Here is a 27,759-nt window from a genome sequence, read left to right on the forward strand (position 1 = left end):
TTCATTTCTTGTTTTTCCCACACTGTGGGCTAAAATGTGGAAGAGGGGAGTTGGGTGCAGTTGGGTTTCAGTTTTTTATTTCTATGCTCATTATCGTCCTTACAAAGCAAAGGGAAACAGGAATTTTAAGAATCAACCTTCGACAAAACAATTCCAGGAAAGTTGAAACAAGCACTGCTAGGCAACATGTATCAAAACATCTTGATCCGAGAAGAAAGTGTGCATCTACAGTACATTTCAGAAGAAGTAAATTTAAAAGCAGCAGATATAATATAGGTTATTTTAATAGGTGTTCAAGAGATAATAGTTGCATCGGCAGACAGTGTTATATCAGCAGACAGTGTTATGACAGACAATTCATTAAAATGGGCTGGAGTGCATGGCTAAGGAATCCCTTTCTAATCAGGGTGTCAGTAAGGCAAGGCTGAGTTACCAAATGGGCTGTAACAATCAGATCCATATACATCATGATACAGTACTTTTGACATAAATTATATCAAGCACACATTGTACACACTTTTGAAGAGGATACATCATAGATCTGCAGAACCTCCCTGAAACTCACTGACATACATTCCTGACAAGTTTAAGGTAGATTATAAACTTTCTGGGTGCATATACAGGTTTTAAGACTATCTGAAGAAACAAAAGATTCAAAAATATTCAAACAGAATTACAGAGGGTTTTGGCATTTTCTGCAGTTGTACGCATGTCTATCAAGTGGAGGGAGGTCATTGTTTCCTTCCTTAATATCATGGTGTTACCTGGTTTGGAGGCCTTGATCAGAAATAAAACTCTTTAATTTCATTCATTGACAATTACACACACAGAAACCATGTTGATGCGCAAATTCCACATAGTAATCGGTACAGCATTTCTCATGTAAATTACCAACAGGTTGTAACAAACTAGTCACTTGTGTAAATGGCCTAAAAATCCTCCTTAAGAATCCATCACATGTTGGAAAGTCAAGATTGAGTCATAAATAGAAAAATACAGGTACAAAATCCATTACATTCAAGAGACAGTACTAGCACAAAAGGATATTATCAATAATAGTTTAATTAATATAGGACCTCTAAATTTATATAGGCATCTTCTATTTAGAAAACGTGAAGGATGATATTCTATGGTGGGATGAAAAATATGTGGAACAGGCGGTTTTTCATATATATATACTCTTTTTTTTCTTTATAACCAACTTCATGCCAGACTTTGCAAATCATTGGTTAATCGACACAACTTGCCTAAAATACTTTCATTCATATTTACATACACAAAATAAAAGACAATCAGCGGACGCGGGCGTCTCTCGGAGAGGACTTGAAGAAGGGCAAAGGCTGTCGCGAGCATGATGATCAACAACGAGGGCGAAGGGGAAGTGGGGGGCGGGGAGAAACATGCTTTGAAGAATGTGAGAAGATATTTTGGTTTAGGATTTTAAGGTGCAAATATTGTCTTTTTACAAGAGGCATTGAAAAGGTGTCAAGTGTTTTTCTTTACCATTCCCACTACAAGATTAAGTCACAGAACACCACCAGAAATACCGGTCCGAAACGAGTTGTGCTGATATAAGACATCGGTTACCTGAAAGTATAAATGCCCCTACAAAGTTCAGTGCAACTGCTAATCTATCCTTTTTAAATAGACCGTCCCCTTTTCTTTGGCAAATGTCTGCTAAAAAGTGTGTTTTGTTACCATCCCGCTATTGTTACTGTACAGTGTATGTACATCAACATCTCTAAACGCAATCAGCTCTGCGGCATTCTGTGCTTATTTATGAGAAATGACTGATTGTTCATTCATGTGCTTTGCCGAAGGGGAATTAGCTCAAACGGCCCTTCTGTGCAAATCCTGGATCAGGTGCCATATCCTAAAGAATGTTTTAAGCATTTGTGCATATTCATCACATAGAGGGCTTCTAACACACAAGACGTCTAAAAACCCTTCACGGCACTTTGTTTTAAACGTATGTTCTTAATCGTGAAGCTCTTGATCCATTTCTTTCCAAATTCATTGGACTTTTCATATTCAAAGCAAGTCTCCCTGATACAAGTTAAATGGCATTGTCTAGTTCGGAATCAGGGAATTAAGGATACTGTACTTTGCCGACCCAGTCTAGAGTGAACAGTAAGTGCCTTTTTCACATCGGAACTGTGGTTCTACAGTCCAAAAACAGTCCAATGAAAAGCATTTACAACTTTTGTTTTACCGCACTGCGGGAAAGAAGATGAATTCATTTTAGATCAAACAAGATGATCTTAATCCGGGTTTAGGGAAATAACGTATCTCTTCCGAATTTTAAAATAAGAAAAAAAGAGGATGGTACATATACTGTATCAAAACTTGTCTTTCAAAAATGCGTATACTATGTAAATACTCAGCAGACATTGCCCAGAAAGGGAGAAGCAGTAGCTTTATGAATATATAATCCTGAAAGAGGTGAAACAGTAACTATTGAACTAGAAGCGTGCAGTTTTTCTCAGTGCTTATCTGCTTAACAATTAAGCAAAGATACATCATTTTTTGTTTTTGCCTTTGTCTATGAGCATTTTGACAACAGTCTTAATCCAGTAAACCGGCCCTCAAAGAGAGACCTCTGAGGTTAGGAAGAAAAAAATAATGTCAAAAAAGAAAAAATGAAAGAAAATACAAAGCATTTCCACACATTGCTTGGGGAAAAAAAAAGTACCACAAAAAAACCTTACAAGGAATTAAAAAGACAAGTAGAAGTGAATACATGATCCAAAATAAAAGGATTATATAAATTTCCTTGTTTCAATAAACAAGATATAGTAGCACTGCACCATTAACAAGGGCAGATCTACAGGAGTTCCTCTACTTCAGTTCCAACAAACTAGGTAACTTTGTGCCACAGGTCCCCCAGGCTTAACGTACCCAGTTCTTTCTGTATCTTAGTGGTTCAGAGAGTGAATAATATTTACTGGGATGACATAACCAGACCAGTAGGTCTGAAGCATCGTTACCCAAACCCCAAACACAAAAAAGCAGAGATATGCTCATTTGAAGCTAAAAAAAAAGCAAACTCTTGTGAAGGATCAGATCTCTAGGTTAAAAGAGGGAAATTCGTGTTAGGAAACAGGCTGCACAAAACCTCTATACATCACAAATCATCTTGTATAATTGCAGCTCTGACTGAACCTAAAGTAAAACTTAATGTTTCCGTGGTTAAAAAAGTAGGAGTTAATACATTCAAGGGTTTTTCTGGAGGCTTTAACTGGGCCAACCTCTACAATGGTGAAACAATGACAAAAGGCTACTGCTTTTCTGAGGTTTCCTAAGAGGCAGTCAGCTACAGATGTAGTATATGCCCCCAGATTGTACTGGGGTCTCCAACTCCAACATCTAGAGATCCTAGAGTTTCTGCATAAGTAATACTTCTAGATGTTTTTTCTATGTAAATCAAGCTTTAATGAAGTGAATGTTCTGAAAAATCAACTGTAAAATTCCATATTAATAATCCTATGCATGATCAGCAAAGAAAATAATCAGGTTGTCTTAGTCGACTACTAAGGTTGGAACAAAACGTATGAAGACACAGGTCTCAGCAGGAGTTGGGGACCTGGGAGTTGGAGCATGCCCCTTCAAACAACATTAAAAAGAATGAGACTATGTTGGATTACTGAGAAACACCTTTCTAAAATCTGCCTTCATTCATGGCACATGTACCCAACAAAAAATATACTGTACAACAGGAATGGCAAGATTGTTTACACAACACACAGTGGGATTACAGCTGTAACAGGCTATTTGAAAAAGGAATGAATGCCTCAAGTTAAATTAAAATGAACAAATAACCCATAACAAAGCAATTAATGTTTTTTCTTTCAAAAATGCTTCTGATGCTGACAGTAATTTTCACAAATATTAATGGACTGAATATGTCCTTCGGAGAAAAACAGGGTTTAAAAATTAAAAAAGGAACACAAAAGGAAGAATTGATCAGTACGAATCCTATTAAATAAAAGTAGAAAACTAAGCTTTTTCTAGCTAAAAATTAGTGCAGTGTCTGTGTTATTAAACTAGCTATCATAGGAAACTAGTAGCACACATTTGGATTAGCTATTTAGATGCTACAAAGACTGTGCAGTAAGGTCAAGCATTGACATAAAATGCATTTTATCTTTCAAGTACTTTAAACTGTTCATTTAAGAAGAAACAGGCTTTGTGTATGCTTTTTATACAAAATTCCTGTCTCATTAAAAGTCAAGAAATAACAGCAAGAACGTATATTGCCTATGTGAAGTTTAATATCAGAAAAGTGGCCAAAGAGCCTCCACTCCATTGTAATCTTTCATACGTTCTTACGTAAGATACTGGAGTGACCATCATGAACAGAATAAGTTACAACAAACAAAATGTGCACCTCCATGGGGAGCCTGGTGCACTGAAAGCTGTGTGAGTCCTTTATTTCACATTTAAAGTCTATGACAACAGCTGAATGGTACACCTGATCGGACTAGAACGCCATGCTTGCTCCATTCAGTGAGGCAGTACAGCAGACTCCCTTCACTTGAAACTTAAAACGTGTTCACCCCCAACAATTTGGATATTTTCGGATTTTCATTATGTGCACTTCAGTTTATCGGAGAGTGTAGAAGCCCCAATCCATATCTAAACTAGGATGTGAAACTTGATGTGATAAAAATGGGTGAGAGATATAGAAGCTATTCCAGCTTCTTTCCTCTTTCAGCATAACTTCAGAACATCCCAGAAAATTTGGCAAGTTCCTTGAAGTCAAATGCCTTATAAAAAACGTGACATCAGTTCCTGCTGAAAATGGAGAGAATTTCCCCTTTTGTCTTCTCAAAGGGACTTTTTATGTGCAATACAACACATTTCAGTTGGTCAGCTGAAGGGAAACTTCAATCCTACAACTGAATCTTCATACAGAATTTGAGAGCCTTTTATTTCTGAATCACTTCATACACACATATTTTTCTTTAAGAAATTCATATACTGTCTTAGCTTTTCAGCCTTTGTTTTGTCGCCTGACATTTCATGTTACTGACGGCACAAAATAACCACTGAAATAAGCTGTAAAATTAATTCTTCATAAGTATCTCAGGTGAACCTTTTCCAATTGCTCCAATAACTCTTTTCTATAAATCATACCAATTCGTTTTAAGAGGAGTCTACTGTACACCACACTCTATAGTCCACAGACTGACCCCCTGCTTGCAGCATTAGATATTAGGACAGACAGGTGGTCATGTGGTCAGAGTTAAGGATACAAAGGCAATCAGTGTGCTAGAAGACAAATCTGTGCATTACTGTGATCGCTAGTTTAAAAAGAGGAAGGTTTTCAGGAAGCTACTAGGTTTCCTTCAGTCGCATGACGGGACGCCACAGTTGAGCTCTCTCTGTTTCGGCACTGAGTTTACAGTATCTGGTTAGCAGAGTCAAGAACAGGTAACCCTAGTAAGCAGGCAACGCTGAATAAAAAAAATGTGGAAAAATACACTGCGTGTAGAATTTCTATTTTTTTAAATGCACTTTTTGTTTTCAAAACTTGACCTTAAAAAGGCAGCCTTCTCTCGCACATTATCTGCTAACCCGTCACAGCCACCCAGTGGAAAAGCCCAGCTCTGGGACCAGCTCGGCTCCAGTCCTTGCTGACAATTGGCTTCTTTGGGGAGCCGCCCCCGTCCCCTACCCAAAATGTCCAATGGGCTCCCCTCCCCCAGAGCAGAGCCGAACCTCATGTACTCAGGACAACTTCCTACTGCAACCTTCCGTCTTCAGGACATGGCTAGGAGGTTAGGTAACAAAAGCACAGTGTGTTTGTTAAAAACTGCATGCCTTCACTGGTCAGCGCAGGAGATGAGTACAGGAGTCTGGGCCATTTCATTTGACTGTCCCTCATGAGGCATGGTTACAGGGTGCTGGCTTCTGCAACGAGAGAGGACACAAAATCACCCTGCAGGGCATGACGTGAGCTGTGGTGCCCTTAAGAGAAACACCTGTTTCCTGGCATTCCTACTAACACAAACATTAGTGCAGTATCTGTGTTATTAAACTAGCTATCATAGGAATCTAGTAGCACACATTTGGATTAGCTATTAAGATGCTACAAAGACTATGCAGTGAGGTCAAGCAATGACATTAAATGCACTTTATCTTTCAAGTATTTTAAACTGTTAACGTAAAATGAAACCGGGGTTGTGTATGCCCTTTACAGTACACAAAATTCCTGTCTCATTAAAAGTCAAGAAACAGCAAGAACATATATTGCCTATGTGAAGTTTAATGTCAGAAAAGTGGCCAAAGAGCCTCCACTCCATTGTAATCTTTCATACGTTCTTACGTAAGATACTGGAGTGACCATCATGAACAGAATAAGTTACAACAAACAAAATGTGCACCTCCATGGGGAGCCTGGTGCACTGAAAGCTGTGCGAGTCCTTTATTTCACATTTAAAGTCTATGACAACAGCTGAATGGTACACCTGATCGGACTAGAACGCCATGCCTGCTCCATTCAGTGAGGCAGTACAGCAGACTCCCTTAACATGGCTCTTATTCAAGAAAATGTGGTCACCCCAACAACTGGTGTACTGGAGGAAGACCGCACACATGCCGCAGTAAATAAGAGAACTGTTTAACGGTTCTGTTTAACGGTTCTTGGTGGGGTGGTGAAACTATAGGCATCCTTCAGCACAGAGAATCCCGCTTACTCCTGTATGTGATTGCTTTATTTGAGTCACCAACCTTAAAAGTAGGTTACTGCATATGTTTTATTCTGACTGGTATGAAGGTATGAAGAAACTCCCAGGATAAAGCAAATATTGATTCACTGAAATGGAAAACTAAAATGAAACATGATGATGCTTAGTGATGATACAGATGTACTTTACTCAACTACTCTGATGGGCAACTATCTTTTAAAATAAGTGAAGGAAAGACTGTTTACCTGTGTGCATTCTCCATGGCTGCCACCTCAGCCAGTGCAGCCAGACTGAAGAACGCTGGGAGATTGGACACACTGGGCCTGTCCTGTGTAATACTGCTTGCGTCTTGTGCCTGGGGTTCTGTGTAGCACCCTTCATCTTTGCATAAAGTCTCGTGGGTTAATGGCTTTTCCTCCTGGTCCTGTGCCAGGTCTCTGGCTTTGTCTTCTGCGAACAGAAGGGTAACACCACAGTTAACACCAGGTCACCACAAGAAATTCTCTACTTCTTTAATGGCAGGTTTAGCCCCTTTTCTTCTAAAACGGACAGATGTCCACTTTTACTGTAGCTGCCTTCCACATTGGAAGCATTACAAGGCAGAGGGAAACGAGTTAAACGTCTTTCACAGTTGACTGTGTGTATTTAAGTTTCACAGAAACCAGTTTTTGTACGGTGTACAACACTTAAGAAATGCACGTAATTTGAAGAAAAGCAAACATTTTAAGAAATGTCAATCAAAAAGTGTCTCCACATGAGCTTTCTGTCTGTGCTGCCTTTCAGACCAATACCCCTGCTGACAGTTTCAGTAAACTCCCGCGTATCTGATAATCACAGTGCCAGAAACCTCAAGCAACTTCACACTCAATAATCACACTTCCAGAAACCTCAAGCAACTGGAAAAAAGTCAACCAAAGAAATGAATAAACAACAAAAAAAAGAACATTAAAATAAAAAAACAAAATCCCCGCGCACCTGTTTCTCTCACCCCCACCAGTTCAGCCAGTTGACTTTCTTCTCCCTTGCTCAACGTTTCCTGGTTCAATCCATGGTGTTTCCGTTTGTGCTTTATCACCATCTGTCCTTGGATTTTTGTGTTTGACTATATTAACATTACCTTATCGTATTACCTGACTTAATTCACTATTTTAGCACTGTGGTGTTGTCCTAATCATCTTTCTTTAGGCTTGGTGTCATCGCTTCGATCTCACCCATCCGAAAAATCCTCTTATCTGGAAACCCTCTTCTGGATATGAGGATTTTTGGGATCGATGACATTCAAGCAAACTGGCATGCAGTTGGCTTTCATATCATCTATTAAAAGTTTACAGGGAGTTTATTTGGAAATATTTGGAACTTATACAGTACGCGTCTATTTTTAGGATTTGCATGGAACAGGACACCCTTCCGCGTGGTTGCACCTCTCCGATCCTTCAAGGGGCAGCCTGCTGAAATTCGTGGATGAATAAGCCAGTGACACCCAGAGGTGCCCGCCACTCACCCTCTGCAGGAGACACCCTGCCATCTGCGCTGCGCACCAGGTGCGTTATCTTGCTCTTCCTCGCCTTTCTCTTCTGGCTGCCCACCAGCAGGGCCTCCAGCGATGCTGTGCTGGAGGACTGAGGCAGCTTGGCCTTCTGGACAGGGTCTTGCATTGCTATGGCTACAGATAAAGACACAGGTCACTGGGCTTGATCTGGACCGTGCCTGGAGACAATCCAGGCCCGCATATTATTGATTTCTGTTTTTCTACCACAGTGGAGGTTTTAAAAACATAAAATAAAAAAAGAAAGACTGCTACCCTAATCTATTTCTCTAAATATCCATTCCATGTTGAAACTCAACAGATTCAGAAGTGAGGCACTGTTAATCCTCTACAAATCTCTGTGGTATGCATAAGGTGCACAGAGACTATCAAGTGTCAAAAGGGGAGAAAAGGATGGAGAGAATCTAGCAGTATGAGTTGAAACAAATAAGCCACTTCAGTGACAGATGAAATGGGCTCTGCGATCTCTTTACTACATCCTGTCAAGATCACAACACCTCTCTGTGGTCTGGCTGATCTGTGAAATGATCACTACCCTCTTGTGCGGCCTGTGAAGTGGCGTTTATTGTTTGTGGTACTAACACAATCCACAAAGTCAGGTCACGATCTACAAATTTACCCTCCTTCTGCTCTGGCTACACACTCCTCAAACAATCGGAAACTAAACGGATACTTTAACAGGACGAGAAAACGGCAACACAACGTGAGCAAACTATTTCACCTTTATCCAATGTATTGGGTTTCTCCTTTTTGTGCTTGTACTTGCTAACAATCTTGTGGAATAAATTCTTTTTCTGAGATGGGGATGAACCTAAGATCAAAACAGAAAAAAAAAGAACAGAACATGATGTGTTACATGAGATCTATGTCATTCTCAACTGAAATGAGCAATTGTTAGGCTTAAGACAAGTGACAACGGTAACACTCCACATTGCAGGACTGAAAGCACAGAGAACGGGTGTTCTCCGTCCATGACCTTTGCTCACCCTTGCTTGGTTTGGGCTGCTCCACTGTCCCATTCCCACTGTTTCGCTTTTTCTTCGTGGTGCAGGTGTTCTTCCTGTCAAATGTCAGAGGACTATACTGTGGAAGGCTGTTGAATTTCTTTTCAAACTCTTCTTCCAGCTTCCCCAAACTGCACGAAAAATGGAAAATAGTTACACCTACTATACTTAGATGAATGTATATACAAAAGAGCCTGGAGATGCTAAATGAAGGGTTGTCTTCAGCTGAATAAAAGATGAGACTTGGACCTGTGTTTAAACTAGAGCTCCCAGCTAACAGGAAGCTGTGGAAAAGAAATTATTATTGTTCTGTTTTGTGAAGTCCCTGCTCACAGTTATGACACTGTTGGTACTGTATATGTACAGACCCAGTAAGTTAAAGGTTTTTTGCATGCTTCTCTGTAGTTGAGATGTAAGATCTTCAACAAAAAAAACTCTTGCACACAGAGGGTAACGTGATGTTAGTACACCGTTGTAGAAGCTAGCCCAAAAAGTAGAAGATTCAGCATTACAAATAAAACTAAAGCAGAATGAAGACGGCATTAAGGTCACTAAGAACACAATAAATTCTGAAAGACTTAAATGGTTACTTAAAAGCACAAACTAGATATAGCAAATATAGCATATTTCAAAAAGGCTCTAAAAGAAATCCATACAATGTAACTGCTCACCCAGCAACACACTCCTCCTTAGATTTGGATTTTTTCAGCTTCTTGTTGTTGCTGGTCCCTGACTGTGCGAAAGCCCAGCTGTCATCGGTCCAGCCACCCTCGTGATCAGAGACACTGCCTCGCCCCGAACCTCTTTTACCTGCAGATCAAAGCCCAGAAAGAACAGTCATTCCATTACTCATCCACCAATACAGACCTGCACGGGAACTAAAATTAACCCAAATTCTTACTGCTTTCCAAAACATTAACTTAAGTTGCACTCTGCAAAACCGGTCGGTACATTGCAGAAAAAATGTGACGCCTTTTTAAGCCTGGAATTGTAAATTTCAACATTTAGTAGAGGGAATACTTCTGGAATGGAGTCAGCCTGTTAAATAAAGACTGTCCTAAGACTGAAGCTAAAGAATTTGATGAACGCTACCTTGAGAAGTAATAAATGAATTAGTTTGATTTTTAGTGACCACCTGAAGCGGTGATCATCATAATAATCACATGCCCTACCTCGATCCACATTGGCTCGCAGTGAAGTCAGCATTCCTTCAGAGACCAGAGTCTTGTACAGAGCGCCTTTGCAGGCCCTCTCGGACTTCCTCGACCCACAGCTCTCTGGTCTTGTGCTACTCTCCTTCTCCTTCTCCTTCTCCTCCGTTTTCACGAGGAGCAGGGGGAGATCTTGGGGTCCTGACTCCGCTGTGCCCGCGGGGGGCTCCGTCTTCACCTTTGCCTCCTCTGCCTCCGTTTCGATGGCTGGGGGGCCGTTCACAGGCAGCTCTGGGGGCTTAGAGTCCTCCACAGATCCCGGCTCTTTCGCCTTGGCTGGCTTTTTCACTTTGGCCTTCAACTTCTTCTTTGGTGAGCTGACCTCCCCAGGGTCTCCTTTCACACTGGGTGGGGGTCGAGACTTTTTCTTGGGCGTCTCGCCTGTGTTCTCCCCTGGCCCCCAGTCCCCCTTCGCCACAGCCTCTATCGTGTAGATGACGCTCTCCAGGTCGGACTCGGAGGACTGCCGCTTCTTGCAGCTCTTTTTCGGCGAACCCTTGTCAGCCTTCGGAGCCTCGTCCCGGTCTTTCTTCTTTTTCTTTTTCACCTTTTTGGGCTGACTGAGACTCGGGGGGCTGGGGTCGACGGGAGAGGAGGACGCCGAGGAAGAGGCGGACGAGGGGAGAACGACGCCGGGGGCGGCCTGGGTCTCCTGGCCTAGTGACGTGGTGTCCATCCCTGCTCGGCTGCCCAGGGAGATGCCCGCTGGAGCAGAGGGATCTGGAATGGAGTTGCCCATCGGCGATGGGGTCAGAGCTTCGATTTTCCCTGCCTCCGATGCCAGGCACATCTAAAGGAGACGCAGAAGCTGGTCAGTTTAAAACAATTACCTTTGCAGCACATATAATACAATAAATATAACAGAAACATGTTATCAAAAGCCCTTTTATTGCCACAGTTTTCCATGTAAAACATCTACCTGCTGGTAATCTACAGGTTTTGTGCTGTTGCAAGTGAAACTGAATATGTAAATACTGATGATTGAAGAATACCTATGTACTGTACTTAATTAATGACAAGAGTATTGAGTTTTACTTACTAAAACTTGCAAAAGGAAGTATATATATATAAGTCTTACTTTAACGTAATAGACTGATTAATAATATTTATAATAAGTATCAGGAATTCATAATAAATGGCAGGAATAAGAATCAATGAGGAAAAAGATACCCGGTAGTACTGTTTCCTTCCAGCAGGTGGCAAGATTGATCATCTAATAAAAACTCTTGGCAAGAGTGGAAAGTGGAAAGTTTGGCAAAAACAATGCTTTTCACACTACTATTACTTCAATTTCTGAATTTCTTTAAAAATCTATGATTTGCACTAAAATGATCTATCCAGCTGGAATCTGGACTTAACAACCTGGAAATATTAAACTCTCCTCCTAGATAGTCTAATATTTCATTGAATGCCTTCTAATGTGACTTAGCTGTTGCCTTGATCAATTTTTCTGCAGGTAAGGTCCCCTGGTGTTAGAAAATAAATCTTAATAACCTCCTCCGGTCCAAAAACAGCTTACCTCTGCAAGCTGGAAAAGCGCTGACTGGCCACACTGTTTCACCTCTGGGACAATGGACTGAGATGTACTGGAAGATATCTGCTTTAAAGAAACCAGGAGTCAATGATAGGTTTAATTGTTGGAGGTGAAGACAGTCCTCTTGAATCTAGACTAAATGTTTCCTTCCCATGAGTCAAGCAAAACATGACCAATAAAATAAAATATGGGTCATCTCCAAAAAACCCTGATTAGCTTTCATCTCACTGAAATGCCAAAGTTCTACACATTTAAAAAACCTAAATTGTAGAGTTGCCAGGCATTCTTTGGAGGCAGGCTGCTCAGATTACTTCACCTCGGCCAGCTGAAACAGTGGAGATTTCACACAAGGTTTCATGGGCTCGGTAAGTCCAACCTGGGACGTATTGGAAGAAATCTGCAGGCAGAGAAAAGAAATATAATATGTGGTGGCGAAAGATCTTTTTTTCTACTGTACATATGTAACAAAATGTTGGAGACGTCCACTGCTACTCTTACTTGCCTGTTGTATGATACAATAGACACTGGCTGCAAATGACGAGGTTCCAAGTTCTGTTTCATTTATTTTCACTTCAAGTCTATTTTTAAGGTACTTTGAAACTGTAAATGTTAAATGTTTCATCTCACAGAGAGGAGCCAATGGTGTGTTTGGGGGTCCCGGAGCAGGAACTGTCTGAAACTGAGCTGAGCTCCGGCTTACATTAAGCACAGAATAACATTCTATCTAAGGGGTTACAGCGCTAAAACTCTCCGTAAATGTTGCTGAATTTCTCTGCTTGTGAAAATGTTTGAACACAGGAGTCAGTATCCCACCTCAGCCGGCTCAGTCTGGAAGGACTTTCCATTCTTCACTGTGTCTGACACGGTGGTCTGGGGTGTCGTAGAGGAAATCTGGTGAAACACGGAACGCTGATCACCCACAGAATGATAAACCGGCAATGCCAGCCGATATCTACAGTACAGTGCATAAAGTAGCATTTTCAAGGATCTCATAAAATGAAAATGGAAACAACAGTGGCTATTACAGCATGTTTTGGCCTTTCAGATTTTTCCTGGTTTCCATTGCGTAGCGCAGTGTCTGGAGTAGAGTCTGGGTTAGGGTTTGGGTTATGGGTGCTCTGGTTTCTAACACAACCTTGCTAGGATTCTCGGTGTTTCCAATCTGCCTCTATTGCAGTGTGTTGCTTAGTGTCTGGTCCTGGGCGCAGCCCCACTTTGTGCCCTGTGTTTCCAGGGTGAGTCATGATCCTTGCTGGGATGGGTGGCTTCTGCTAGTGGTTGGATATAATTTACAGATTATTTTGCTCTCTATAAGGACACACGTAAATGCACTTATTTCCCTTAATTCTGTTGTTGCTGTAACTTGTTTTCATCATTACTGTTGAGCTGTATGTTGTCCGCATCCGGTTAAGCACTCCTGGGTGGCCAGCTCTGTGTCTGACAGGGTTACTGGGTCTTGAAGTAGCAGAGTACTGTAGCTTCTCCACACCTCCTGCTCAGTGAAGGAGTCTCATCCTTCATTATGAATTATATGCTCCCATTTCCACAGTACGTATGATGATGACCAATTGATTGTAATTCTTAACCTGGGTAAATCTAAGAACAGCAATTATATTAATCCTAAAACACCAGATTTATCAAAGTGTCCTTGCACAAGTTCACTTAACATGATTAAGTGATACAATTAACCATTTACTTCTAAAGATCCTTAGCGTCTGGAACAAAACCCATTTTGCCTGTCACTTTGTCTGAGATCATCTGAGCCAGGAATCACCTCCAATTCTCCTTAGGGAGCTTAACTGGTAAGCAATTCCATGCTCCCTTTGACTTCTTAAACGATTAGGTGGCACATACTACACTACCATTAAATATTTTCTCATGATTCACATGAAGACCATGAAAAGAAGACGAGAAATCAGTTTAGGAAAGAAGAACACTGACTTCGAAGCCACCATGTGAAAATGTAACGTGATAAATCATTTCTTTTGCTGAAGTTTTCTCCTAACAGAGTCATGGGACAGTTGATACTGTCACAGTCGCTACTCCCCCTCTTAAGGGCGCTCCAGCCCTTCCTTGTTCTGCCCCATTACCTGCACCTGTTTTAGCTCTCGCCCCACCTTAAAAGCCAGGCGCATAGGGCCCGGAAAGAACTGTTCCTGACAAATGCATGATGTACATGGCAGGCGCGTTCCTGAAAGATGCTACGTACCTCATAAATGAGGAAAATAAAAACGATTTATGATTTATGCATATAAACAGGTGGGGGATGTGTTCCAGAGGGAACTCCCAAATAAAAACAAGTTTACATTTTTATTCATGTCAAATGTTTATATATTTGCTCTACCAGAGGTAATTCTTAAAACTAAATGTTTGATAATGTCTTAATTTCATTCAGATCATGAAGGGGGTGACTCTGCTAGCAGTGCATGGTGAACGATAATCTGATAATCTGGGTTTTTTATTCTCTTACTCTTAAATCTTGTAAGTGTCATTACAAATAATTTTTCCTTATTTAGGCATTCAGAAGCTTATTAATTGTAGGCTGTTTCATTTATTTTATTTATTCAATATTAAGGTTGAAAATGTTGTTAGAGGTTTTTTAAATTAAACTAATGATGTTGTATTTACTGGTCCTTTACGCTGAAATTACCTTGCAAGTTTCTTTTTATATAGTAGCTTTGTTTCACATTTGAATTGAGATTGTATGCGATATAAACATACGGGACAGTCTAATACAATAAGCCATGTTCTTGATTTGTTTTGAAAGAGTGAGAGGAAGCGAGTGACAGGAAGGAGACTGAGACAGGGGTCAGACAGCTGCCTGTGTGCCACCCAAGCGTATGAAGTCTTTAACACCCCATTAAATTGCCCATCGCTGGCAGTGACAAAGCATGCTAAAGTGAGAAATAATACATTTAGAAGGAGTACATATTCTTTAAGAGCCTTTTGGTTTTGATCACCAAAAATGTGGAAATCGAGAGTGCATAAATGGAAGACTTCCTTTGTGGCACAAGGCATGGAGAGGAGCTGACAGCACCAGTCCATCACAGGGCCACTGTCCAAGAAAGAGGCTGCTTGGGTTACCTAACTGCAGCACCGAGTTTTCGTTTTCTATTGCCGCTGACAAGGACAGCATTACGTCACAGCATCATAAGACAATCGGCTCAAGAAAACCTTTCCTTCATTGCCCCAGATGTGATTTCCTTAAACTGAAGGCAGAATTTGGAGAACCACTACTTTAGACCACTTTAGAACAGCTGAACAGGTCATAACATACGAACACAAGAAAAATGACAGAACGGCCTGAGACCACTCTGGCCATCTAGTCCTGCTGGTAGTTACAGTAGTAGTTCCTTGAGTTTTTTCTTGAAAGATGCCAGGGTATCGGCTTCCACAACATGGCTGGGTAGCTTGTTCCACCCTCCCACCACCCTTTGGGCAAAGAAGTACCTCCTGTTTTTGGTTTGAAATGCACTTCAACCCAGCAGGGCTTTGTGTCTTCGACATATGAAGCCAACATGTCTGTGTGAGGTAGGTGCATCTCCTTTTATTACATCCCCACTAAAAATAAATCACAGTGCTGTGCCAAACTATGATATCTAGTAAGGGATTTAACACAACTTTTGTGTGACCTCAGAATACTCCCTGTGACTGCAGCATAGTAGCACCTCTCAGATAAAATTGGACCTTGTGCTTGAACAATTTACATGATAAAAAATGTTAACTGTGAAAACTGGCAAACCTGACATCCCTTGTGCTAAACACAAGCTAATCATCAGCTTTTATCTGTTCAAAGAGCACTTGTCAGGGTTCTGACTTGATGAAGAGCCACTTTACAAACTCTTCACCTGGCTGGTGACAGTGACCCCTTCCTTTCTTCCTGAAATTAAGCTCCTACAACGATGACACTAGAAGAAAGCTCTGTACCATTGCTTAACTGTTGCACTTTATGCATCTTTGTTTTCTCTTGATTTCATTTTGTGGGGAGTAGACAAACATTGCAGTTTCTACAAGAAACAAATGACCAGAACCGAGCCATTTGTGGAAAGTTGAGTAAAGCCAATAGCAACAAGTCCACTGGATTCTGGACACTTCACGCCCTCATAACTTTTTCTTACGAGCTTTTCAAGTACAATATTTTTGACTTTTTGGTGGAGGCTTGGAGTAAATTTTTCCATTTAAACTTGAAAGAGTAAACCAAGACACTGAATTAAACAAGCATAAAAAGTCCACGAAAAGTGACAAGATTGAATTATCTGAAAAATAGCTGGAAGGGCTAACAAAGTACAAGAGCATCACTGCACTTGTTGCACAGCACCTTAATTAATACATTCAGAAATTACAACATACGAATTTGAAGATTTAAAAGCGCAAAGTTCTTGAATACTAGCAAGACACTCCATTCCTCTTATGAGCTTCTGATTTCCTCACCTCTGCAAGCTGGAAGAGGGCAGATTTCCCAGGGTTTTTAGCAGCTTCTGCAGCTCCTGACTGGGTTGTGCTTGATGAGATCTGCTTAAAAAGGGAAGAGAAAAAGTGGTCAATCAGTCTTTATTATTAATGTGAAGCCTTTAGTGTGGAGAGACATCAGTACATTAAATCACCAGCCTGCAAGTCTTATTCCCGAGTATCATAGCTCTGGCGTTTCGTAAGCATCAGGCAAAGCTATTTAGAACGTGAAACTGATTCATTGAATGAGCTCTTCTGTATCATAATCAAGCATTTAAGTACACGGTGTGAATGTTACTCAAAGGACTCCTTACCTCAGCAAGCTGAAACAATGCTGACTTTCCACACTGCTTGTCTGAGTCTAGAGTCACTGAAGACGTGTTGGAAGAGATCTGTTATGAAGAAAGGATGAGAAAACTGACTATTTAACGCAACATTTAGTATGGTACAAAACTTACATCTGCATTTTTGTGTTGATTTATTCAAGAAAATAGAGTGTTTGCCAACATACCGGCAAAACAGTGCGTAATATGATTACCCGAGAGAACAAATGCATTTAATGCAATATTGTGTTAAACAAAAAAAGAAGAGCATAGTCGTCTATAAAAAGGCTCCTTGGGTTACTGAACTATAGCAGAACAGTTTTAGTTTCCAATTGCTTGCTGACAAGCACAGCGTAAAATAATAGCACCATAAGACAATGGTTTCAAGAAAACCTTTCCCTCATTGTCCCTGAATTCTGATTTCCTTAAACTGAAGGCATAATTTGGAAAGGTTCATCTCTGCTTATGATTGGGCCCCCTATCTTACACTGTAACTTTTAACTGTGGTTCCAGCCATTTTCAGCTGATGAAAGGCCATATTAATGTGCAGAGGCATGACTCCTGGCTGCTTATTGTTTTAAATCAACCCCCTGTGGTCCACGCTCGTGACACAAACATTGTGTGCTGGAGTAATTAGGATCAATTTGTGGTGAGTTAATGGAATTTGCAGAGGATTACTTAAACATGTGCCCATGACATTTTCAAAGCACACGGTATCTACTGCCACTGTTCAGTAATGAATCCTTGCAATGTTCCCTTTAACTGCACAGGCCCGAGATTCTCCCCACTTTCGTGAACTAGAATGCACATCACGGTGATTTGTGCTTATTCACTAAAGTGCAGCTGGGCACAGAATCGTCTCTCTTCAGCATGTTATAAATCAGTGCACCTGGCAGGAAGCCCTGGATGGGCTCTGTACAGCAGAAGGCAGCTTCATCACTGCTCTCTGTCTCTGAGCAGTGCAGGGCTCTTCAAGTATCACACACACACTCGTATCTGAGTCACACCTCAAAAAATGTGGTGCACACTGCTGCAGACTGTCACAACTGTCTCTGTAGACGATCTGCAGACTCGCAGATCTGCGGACGCACATACACAGAGAGGTAGTTCTATCCAGGAAATCCGATCAAGGCTATGGCCCCAAACTCACAGCCGTCGCTAGGGGGGTGGCATTAGGGGGCAGTAACCCTGGATGTGGGCTAACGTGCCCCCCAAAAAGAATTTTCTAATGAAGTGGAAAAAATGTTTTCGTTTACTTTTTTTAGAAGTACTGGAAAATATCGATGTAACTAATCTAACGTTTCAATCAAATTGACTTTTTCTGTCACGACGAACGAAAAAAACGTACCTAAGCCCTGTGTCCCATCTGAGGTTTCAGTACGGGATTTAGAATACAACACACAAGGGGGTTTTGTAGCCAGAAATTGTTTAATCTCATTTCGTTAATCAGAAAGCGAGGCTCTCAGTAGTCTAAATAATGGATATAAGAAAATGGTTAAAGGACCATCTTCAGTCACCACCCAAGGGGTGGCTCGTAACAGGGAAAAGAAAATGGAGCAGAAGTGAGGGAAGCAGATAGGTGCTCGACGTCGACAGCAACAGAAAAGCACACACTAATTCCAGCCGGGCTAATTTTGCTGTTAAAGACAGAACCGGCTTAACCAATAAAGACTCCTGTCCGGTCATTGGTGGAGCACTGGCGCATCCCCCCGACGACCTAGGGATGGACAAACCCAAGCAGGCTGCTCCACGTCGATGCCCTGTCTGTCTGTTTCAGGGTAAGAATCGCTCTCCCTGAACGCAGACACAGCTCAAGACAGAAAAAATTGTTACCGTGTATCTGCCGAGTCACGTGTCTCACTCTGGCGCTCAAACCTGCCTCCCTCCACCTGGGTTAAAACCAAATGCCCACCCCTTCAAATTCTTGTGGCGACGGCCCTGCCCCTACTCCACCTGCTCTGTCCTGTACACCTCCTCTTTGCTTTTGTCACAGGTACACGGATAAATACACTGATACATTGTTATTATTGCCATTCTGATACACTGTTATTATTGCCATTCTGATACACTGTTATTATTGCTATTTTATTAGTTTTATTGGGAAAAACTAAGGTTGCTGCTGGAAGAGGTGTTAGTGGGGCCAGCAGGGGGTGCTCACCCTGCGGTCCATGTGGGTCCTAATGCCCCAGTATAGTGACGGGGACACTATACTGTTAACAGGCGCCGTCCTTCGGATGAGACATAAAACCGAGGTCCTGACTCTCTGTGGTTATTAAAAATCCCAGGGCGTTTCTCGAAAAGAGTAGGGGTGTAGCGGTGTCCTGGCCAAATTTACCATTGGCCCTTATCAATCATGGCTTCCTAATAATCCCCATCTATGAATTGGCTACATTACTCTGCTCTCCTCCCCACTGATAGCTGCTGTGTGGGGAGCGTTCTGGCGCACTATGGCTGCCGTCGCATCATCCAGGTGGGGCTGCACATTGGTGGTGGTGGAGGGGAGTCCCCATTACCTGTAAAGCGCTTTGAGTGGAGTGTCCAGAAAAGCGCTATATAAGTGTAAGCAATTATTATTATTATTATTATTATTCATCCATCCATTTTCTAACCCTTTCTCCCAGTTCAGGGTTAGGGGGGAGCCAGAGCCTATCCCAGCAAGCAACGGGCGCAAGGCCAGGTACACCCTGGGAGGGATGCCATACCATCCCAGGGCTCTGATACTATTTACTGTCTTCGTTAAAATCTCTAGGAATTCATCACAAGAAAAGGGGGAAAAAATCCAGTGAAATGATCTTCCAAAAACACTGCAAGTACTAATACAGTCCATTTCTGCAAGGGTGGAATTTTCTGGAGTGTCTGCCAGAGCATTATACAGTACTTCTCTTAGAAACATGCACACATTCAACCACTATTTAACATACTATTTCAAGATACATCCTTTAGTGAACCAATGAAGAAATGTCTGCTTTAATCCAAAATCAATTCCACATGATGATCCCTTTCCACATGTTAGTTTTACCAACCCGAATTTGGAATGCCTGCCAGACCTCTACCTGAAAGTGCAGCTACATTTATTCAGCTGCAACAACATTTTCTACGGTTTTGAAAGAAGCTTCCCGGCCAACTTCGAATCTGGATTATTTCAGAATGTTCTCTTTGCTATGAAAGAATTTACCACTTTGAACCAGATAGTGCATAGAATTTAGAGAAAGAACGTGTATGTCAAAAAGGTTTAAAAAAAACCTCTTCCAACACATTCTGAAAGCGTTCTTATTTTGAAGATTATTTATCATGGACTGTCAGAGGGACATTCCCCTTTAAGGCTCGCTGCAAAATGAGTCTGGAGCAAAGCACAGTTATTTTTCAATATGGACGGTATTTTCACTACAATGGTGTTCTGAAGTGAAGAGCACTATCATCTGAAAATCAGAGCCTTGGAACCTTTGATTGGCCTTTTGTCTGTAATTATTATATGACGACATTATTTATAAATGTATTATACTGTATATCCAATAGTATGCAAAAACAATACATAAATTATGAATTTAAGAGAGGTTAACTATGTGTAGTAGACCTGCGTAGTCTAGAGATGTGCAGAATTACCAATCAGGTGTGATACTACTTGAAATCATAAGAAACAGGTAACAGATTTGGGTGATAAGAAAAATGAAGCGATTTACTCAAGTTTCATCTCTTTGTAAAAATAAATTGAAGCCTTAAATTCTGTATTTTGGAATTTATGCAGCTGTTTTTCCCATTTCCAGCAAGGTTTATGGAATCCTGTAAAAGAATCCCTTGAATTACCATGCAATGACTGCAGAGCAATACAGTGGCTCTGTGGCCAAGGATCTGCGCCTGTGGCTGGAAGGTTGCTGGTTCAAATCCCACTACCGGCAGAGGAATCCTACTCCACTGGGCCCCTGAGCAAGGCCCTTAACCCCAGCTGCTCCAGGGGCGCCGTACAAACGGCTGACCCTGCGCTCTGACCCCAAGCTTCTCTCCCTGTCTGTGTGTCTCATGGAGAGCAAGTTTGGGTATGTGAAAAGACAAATTCCTAATACAAGTAATTGTATATGGCCAATAAAGTGATCTCTTATGACACTGCTGGCTGTCAACTTAAAATGCACTGATATGCATTTTGAATTTCATATTTTCTTTGGCTGCCACCTCTACCTTGCCACCCCAGGGCTATGACTAGTGCAGCATGCACACTGCTACGGGGCATGCCGGCACTGCAGAAGACTCAAGGAAGAGGACACAAGCGCTCGGGTTTACCTCTCGGGCGGTCAGCGCGTGTTCTCCGGCCAGGAGCAGCATGCTCAGGCCTCCCATTTTGGTAGGATCTGCAAATTAAAAAGGAATCCCTACGTAAATAAATGCACAACACTCCAGGTGTGTTTCTTTAAGCATTTTCAGGATCTTTATATTGGCTTTGGATTTTCGGACGTTGCAGTTTTCAGGGACGCACCTGCCATGGCAAAGTTGAGCTGTGGCATGTCCTCAGTCTTGGGCAGCTTCTTTCCTATGGCACTGTCCTTGGGAGGCTCGACTGAGAAGGGCCACACTTTTTTGCGGGTGCTGACGGTGGGGGAGGGGGTCTTCACAGGCTTGTTGGTTGTGGGACACCATTTGTACCCTGGGTTGGCCTTCATGAAGGCATCCTTGTACTGCAGGAAAGCAAAAAGGGAAGGATGAGGCTCAGACATCAGTGGGCTGTAATGGCTCACAATGACCAGCAGGTGGAGTTCCACCGAACGCTGATTTTTAGGTCATACAGGAAAGGTCTGACTACAGATTGTTATTGTGCTTACAATGACATTTGACGGAAAATAAAGAGTAATACATAGAGTCAAAACAAACAAAAACTCTATGTTGATGTCTTCGAAAATGCCACTAATCACATGCTTATGTAACAATATTAACACAATCTTAATGCAAGGATTTTAACCAGCATGACAAAATGGAAAACATGTTGCTTTAAACTGCTCATTTGCCAGATGGTGTTAACAAATGTCCTGAGATTCAGCCTCCAGGTATTTTTGGGTGAAAATGATTTGTGTTTTGCTGGTCGCAAGCAGAGTGCTACCCATTTTTTGAGGTACAAAGAAAAACAAAGAGAAACAAGAGCATCAGACATTCCACAACCCAGAACTCCTCAGGAAGTTACTGTGTGTTCAGCACTCTATTTGACTGCACTTGCTTCAGATGACCAATGGATTTCTTGAAAAGACAGAGCAGCAAAATAAACCACATCCCCACAAAAATAATGTGAAACCAGCAGTGCAGATTAAGACTAAGCCTTGATCTGAAGACTGGAAACATGCTTCCTGTAGCGTCGGAAATCACACACACAGATTTGATATTGTCAAGTCAATTCAGAGCAAGTGTTCTGTTTAGCAGATCTTTAGGCTGTTGTCAAAATCTTTCGCGAAGCTCGTGTTTTCATTATTTCACACACATTCAACCTTTCACCTTGATCACAATGCATCTCTGTCTGTGCTGCACCATGAGGAAGAGCCAGCACTAGATAGGCACTGTGATTCATCGTAGCTCTCATAACGTGGTCTAGTTAGCGGTCTCCCAGTTGAAAAGAAATCAAACAGAACTCCGTGCAGGAGAGTTCCATGCTGGAAACAATTTACAGATTACCCTTTTTTTTTAATAAACACAGTTTCGAATTTATTAAGAAATTTCCCTTTTGTGGCTAAGTAGAGCACTTAACACACAAACAAGCACACATTTAAATCTTATAATCGCTAATATTTATAATGACACAGTAGTGATGTGTTGAGGAACTTTACCAGTTATCTCTGTAGCCTGAAATGATTCAGCACAAATCTGCCAGTAGCCATGATGTCTACCATGAAATTCGAGTGATGTATGCTCTTGCTTGACAAGGGCTTAGCAGTGATTTTAAATGACAGCACCATGCTTTTACGGAAACAACTGCTGCTCTGTAAAGTGGACTCTCAGCACCCACAGCACCTTGAGATACCTTGTAACATATTACGCAATGGAAATTGTTCACACAGAGAACTGGAGCTCTTTTATTTTCTTTCCATCACTTCACAAGTCTTGTGTCTTGCACCTCCTGGTTATCTGCAAATCAGATTCTTGAATCAAGCTGACTGCCAATGACCGCCTGTTTTTATGAGTGACGAGAACGTGCTAAATGGTAGGACCAGCTAGAAGGTCCTTTTGGTGGACAAATGCGTTATTCCTTTCCATACTTCCTCATTGTTCTCTTTCTCAGGGGCCAGGGCATCATTTTCAAAATCTTATCAATAGCTTCCACGTTTTACACACCTTTTCTCACCATACTTGACTGTCATTCAATTACAATCAAATTCTGCACACCTAATGGGTCTAATCATTAAACCTAATGGGTCTTTTCCCAGCCCATGCACAGTGCTTTGTCTTGCTACTCTTAAGTAAACCCTTTTGGGGGGTCTTCACTTTTATAAGCCAGTGTCAGAAATGTAACTCATAGAACAGAGACTTCTTATCTGCCAGACATCAGGCTAGGAGACCACAGAGACCAAAGTGGACTTATGTGGGAGCTGCTCAGGTGACCCACAGTATGACTGGAGGTCCCCCTGACCAAAACGGTCCAGTTGAGGTGCACCTCCAAGTGGGTTAGTGGACGACGGGTACTAGTAAACTCTGTCCTGGCCGCTGTGAAACTGGACACAACCAGGTTTCTGCATGGGAAATCTTTTCTACAGGCAAGACTGCATGAACCGTATTAGACTGACACGCTACTGTTCCAAAAGTGCAGTGAAACTGTGTGCAGGTCGGAGAGCATGTGGTGATTTCTGATGATGTTTTGCAGGAGTACCAGATGTCTGATTTTACAAAAAAAATAAGCGTCCCATGCTCAAAATGGATTTTCTTATTTCAAACGAACCAGTGTGGGAGCCCTCACCTCCTTGGCCATGTCCGTGTACTTCTGTTTCTCTATGGGGTCCAGCACGGCCCACCAGTCCGCCAGGATCTTGGTGGCGCCGCGGTTGTCGAGGCGAGGGTGCTGCTGCCGCACCAGGGAGCGGTGGCGCTTGCAGAAGAGAAGGAAAGCGTTCATGGGCCGGCGGGCGCGCTGCTCCGAGGACTCCTCCTCCTCTCCCTCTTCCTCCTCCGTGCCGCCGGCCTCCGCCTCCGCGGCCCCGGCCTCCCCGCACATCAGCGGCTCCTGAGGAGAGAGGCACCGGGCTTCAGACCCTTCCCCCCTGCACAGCCGCCCCCCCCGAGCGAGCACCAGACCCAATTCGGTGCCATCCTCCATCCCCCAACAGCTTTTCCAGCACAGCTAAATAAGCATCCCAGTCTGTGGAGGCTTTCTCGGAAAAAAAAAAGAGCATTCATCGCGGGCCAGACAGAGCCACCAAAGATACAGGAACTGCCAGCAAGCACCACATGCAAATATAACCTAACGAGCAAATACTGGCCCAAATTACGCTTTTGCCTTGATGCATATGTGACAATCCCAGCCACAGCTGAGACAAAGCACACAAAAAAAACCCCTCTCGGAGGCAGGAAACATTCTCAGTCACCCCACACGGCACCCCCCCCTGCTCCGTGCCGTTCTTCTGAGAACAGGACCCCACCTTCTCTAGCTCCTCCTCTTCTTCATCCTCCTCCTCCTCGGAGAAATCCAGGGCCTTCTTGGACAGCAGCGGGTGCCACTGCAGGCACTTGCGTTTGGGGCGCTTGCTGCTCAGCTCCCCGTCCGCGGGGGGCTCTTTGCCCCTTCCGCCTCCCTTCATGCCACTGACCCTGGGGAGAGAGGCGGAGGGTCAGAGGTCGCCCGTCACCGCAGAGGACGAGAGGACTCCTCCCGTGGGGGATGTAAAACCGACGCTGGGAAAAGGCTCCATTACCGCAGTTTTTAATTAAGTTTAAGTTGTGAAAGCCATCTGGATAGTCAAACTACTTTGAGCACAGATCCAAAAACATAAAATATAATATCACACCTGTGGTTTTTCTTCACCTTTCAGCACAGAATGAACTTTAACCTGTTCCTTTACATCCTATAATAATAATAATAATAATAATAATAATAATAATAATAATAATAATAATAATAATAATGAAAGCTGAAAAGCAGAAAGAAGAAACAGCTGTTGAGCCTTCTTCAGATGTCAAACTCACACAAAAAAAATTAGTGTGCTTAGTAACAAAGTAAATTATGGGTTAATATATAATATTCTCAAGATAAAACAAGAGATTGAGATGACTCAACCAAAACCATATTGCAGTGTATGATTAATTACATAAATATTTTTTTGATAGATTAAAGTCTGTAAAAGTCTCTTGCGTAACAGTCGACACTTCAAAAAGACAAAGACCAAAACAGACACACTGCATGCTGAAAAAAAAACATTATTAATAAAAAAGCCAGGTCCTGTCTATAATCATTTCACACTAAACAGCATCACGATACTGCTAGATTAAATCAAAACGTTGACCTATCTGCCATTTGTGAATTAGAAAACCCATAATAATAACTGCTCGCATTTGTATAACACGTGTCAACCCAAACAATCCTAAAGCGCTTCATACAAAGGAAGGAGACCCTCCGCAACCACCTGGTCTCGATGTGAATAATGAGTGGCAGCCATTTCACTCCAGCCACCCAAAATCACAAAAGAGAAAGTGGGCCGGTGAAAAATTACTTAAAAGGGGAAAATTTAAGGAAGTCTAGACTCTGCAAGCCTGAAGTGGAATTTAACCAGGACGCTGATAACACACACTTATCATAACAAGAGTCTTCTGTATTGTTTCCAAAAGACAGCACATTGTCCCAGGTCACCACAGTGGAGTATTCTGGAATTTCTAAACCAGAGGAAAGAGCACCACCTACTTGTCAAACAACACAACCTACAGCAGCAACCTGCTTGCTGAGATGTCACAATTGCAGCTTCCACACTTACCAGCACTTACCAGCACTTACCAGCACTTACCAGCACTTACCAGCACTTACCAGCACTTACTGCTGGGTTTTTAATGGCCAGGATCAAAACTCTGAGCAAATGAAAAGCCACCATCAAGTACGAGATCTGTGAATTTTAAATGGCAGGCAGACGGAATATTAATGTCAATCTGAAGCTAAATCAGGGGCCTAACCTGTCTGTTGCTACAAAAAAAAGAGACTGAAACATACACAACTTTAAATATAACCCACACCTATTTTTCATTCAATAATTCTTGGCTAAACGGAGCATATTTGAATGCCACACGTGTATGGAAAAACTATCTTCAACAACTCAAAATATCTAGCCTTTCAATACCTAAAAATGTCTCCTGATATCAAAATTAAGCTCCCATTACAAATTCCACAGCAGCAATTTAACACCATTACCTTTTTTTCTTTTTTCTTTTTGTCAACAGCGTTTTGTATTAGGTATACAGCCGCGCTGAAACGATCTTCCGTGCCAAATAAAGGCTCCTGTAATTAACATATTAGTGCAAGCCAGCGGAACAATGAGCTAAGAAGATGAGGGCAGCTCTGACTGTCTATTAAGATGGCAAAGCATTTAAAATGAAGAGGAGTGGAGAGGGAGAAAGAACTGATATGATATTTTAATTAACATGGTTCAGTTCCCTCAATAAAATTACTGTCAAATTTTTCTTAGAACATTTGAGCAACAACAGAAAGGGATCCATAAATTTCACATGTAAAACCACAAAATTGTCTTTAATCTGATTGGAAATCAATGTTTCAAGATTAATTGAGTGTTTAGAGCTACTTACAGTATTAACAGCATGACACTCCTGACCAAGTGTAATTAACACTCAGATGGAAAGTGTGTCTGGTCGGATTTTATTTTATGATTTTGTTGATCCACCGACAAAAAATCTTAAGTTAACCTGTGGAAACGAGACAACTTGCCCTTTACAATGTAGTCTAAACTGGTCAAGATCTTAAACGGTATGGGTGCAACACAAAGAAAACTACTAATCAATAAGCGAACTAAACATGCCCGAAAAGTGTTCAACAAAAATCTAATGAACAATTTTAATTGCAATGAGGCTTTTGAAATAAACCGTATAAAATATTTAAATGACGGACAGCCTCTTTAAATGTAGCAAGGTAAGCAATCCAGAAAAGCAAGGGAACAATTACTTTTATAAAATAGTCCGGCTGCTCATTACAATACAATACATCCTACTTTAATTCAATTACCTTTAAGCATTCTGAAACAGCGCACCATTTCTTAACGTTTAGTAACAGCCCACCAAAGCCTGCTGTTGTCAAATGAATAAAGTGCCCCTTGACCATTTCACGGCAGAAACCTAAGTGAGATCACTGAAAACACTTTAGATTTGCATGATCACTTTTCCCTTTCTTCGATTTCCCAGTGCAGGGATTTTTAATGAGCCTATACAAAATGCAGAGAGGAGGGCGGATAGTAAACCCGCCGAGTTAACAAGCTCTGCGTGCAGTAGCTTCTATCTGCAAAGGCCTTGAGAGATTACCGTTTCCCATTTACAAGAAAAATATTTAGCTCACAATTTAATTTTGCACAAATTGAATTAACATTGCATAATGCCCTTTTCTCTCTTCTTAAACCTTTACTACAGAATACAGCAGGGCTAATCAACCTCCTGCCCTCATCATTCATCCATAATAGGACCTTTTGACAATCAGCGCTTTGCACCAAATAACAATCAATCAAAAATTAACCTGCTGGCACAAACAGAGTCGGGCAACCGAGGAGATTAGAGGGACAGTGTGCCAAAAAGGCTTGATACAGAAACGTCCCAGAAGAGGAAACTCAACAAATGGAAAATTATTAGAATACCACTCTTCTGATAAACACTGTAGATAACACAAACATACAGCAGTCACGGTCATGACAGAACCCCTTCAGAGTGCAAATTTAAGTGGCAATCTTTGCTGAATTATGATTGTGACAATAACCATGAATTACACAGAATCAATTACAAATGCACGGATATCACATTCAGTAACAATTATGACTGTGCTACAGTAATTAAAAAAT

The 27,759-nt window shown here is 41.7% G+C and overlaps 1 protein-coding gene across 4 annotated transcripts in view; it reads right to left on the reverse strand.

The window, feature by feature from the left end:
- Nucleotides 1-266: 266 nt before the first annotated feature.
- LOC102691326 (BBX high mobility group box domain containing) overlaps nucleotides 267-27,759 on the reverse strand; it is a 42,636-nt gene continuing 15,143 nt past the window's right edge. For 3 of the 4 annotated variants that reach the window (XM_069189999.1, XM_069189997.1, XM_069189998.1), the window contains 16 exons: nucleotides 24,361-24,529; nucleotides 23,682-23,945; nucleotides 21,225-21,423; nucleotides 21,032-21,099; nucleotides 16,748-16,825; nucleotides 16,416-16,499; nucleotides 12,798-12,875; nucleotides 12,301-12,381; nucleotides 11,970-12,047; nucleotides 10,412-11,240; nucleotides 9,911-10,049; nucleotides 9,222-9,370; nucleotides 8,957-9,046; nucleotides 8,191-8,352; nucleotides 6,935-7,139; nucleotides 267-5,913 (listed from right to left, as the gene is read on the reverse strand). In XM_069189999.1, coding sequence (XP_069046100.1) covers nucleotides 5,826-5,913; nucleotides 6,935-7,139; nucleotides 8,191-8,352; nucleotides 8,957-9,046; nucleotides 9,222-9,370; nucleotides 9,911-10,049; nucleotides 10,412-11,240; nucleotides 11,970-12,047; nucleotides 12,301-12,381; nucleotides 12,798-12,875; nucleotides 16,416-16,499; nucleotides 16,748-16,825; nucleotides 21,032-21,099; nucleotides 21,225-21,423; nucleotides 23,682-23,945; nucleotides 24,361-24,519 — 2,751 coding nt within the window. In that variant the 5' untranslated portion in view covers nucleotides 24,520-24,529 and the 3' untranslated portion in view covers nucleotides 267-5,825. The remainder of the gene's footprint in view (nucleotides 5,914-6,934; nucleotides 7,140-8,190; nucleotides 8,353-8,956; nucleotides 9,047-9,221; nucleotides 9,371-9,910; nucleotides 10,050-10,411; nucleotides 11,241-11,969; nucleotides 12,048-12,300; nucleotides 12,382-12,797; nucleotides 12,876-16,415; nucleotides 16,500-16,747; nucleotides 16,826-21,031; nucleotides 21,100-21,224; nucleotides 21,424-23,681; nucleotides 23,946-24,360; nucleotides 24,530-27,759) is intronic. The other variant, XM_069190000.1, reaches the window with a different exon arrangement.

Source organism: Lepisosteus oculatus, chromosome 5, assembly GCF_040954835.1.
Source record: "Lepisosteus oculatus isolate fLepOcu1 chromosome 5, fLepOcu1.hap2, whole genome shotgun sequence".
NCBI classification, from domain to species: Eukaryota; Metazoa; Chordata; class Actinopteri; order Semionotiformes; family Lepisosteidae; genus Lepisosteus; species Lepisosteus oculatus.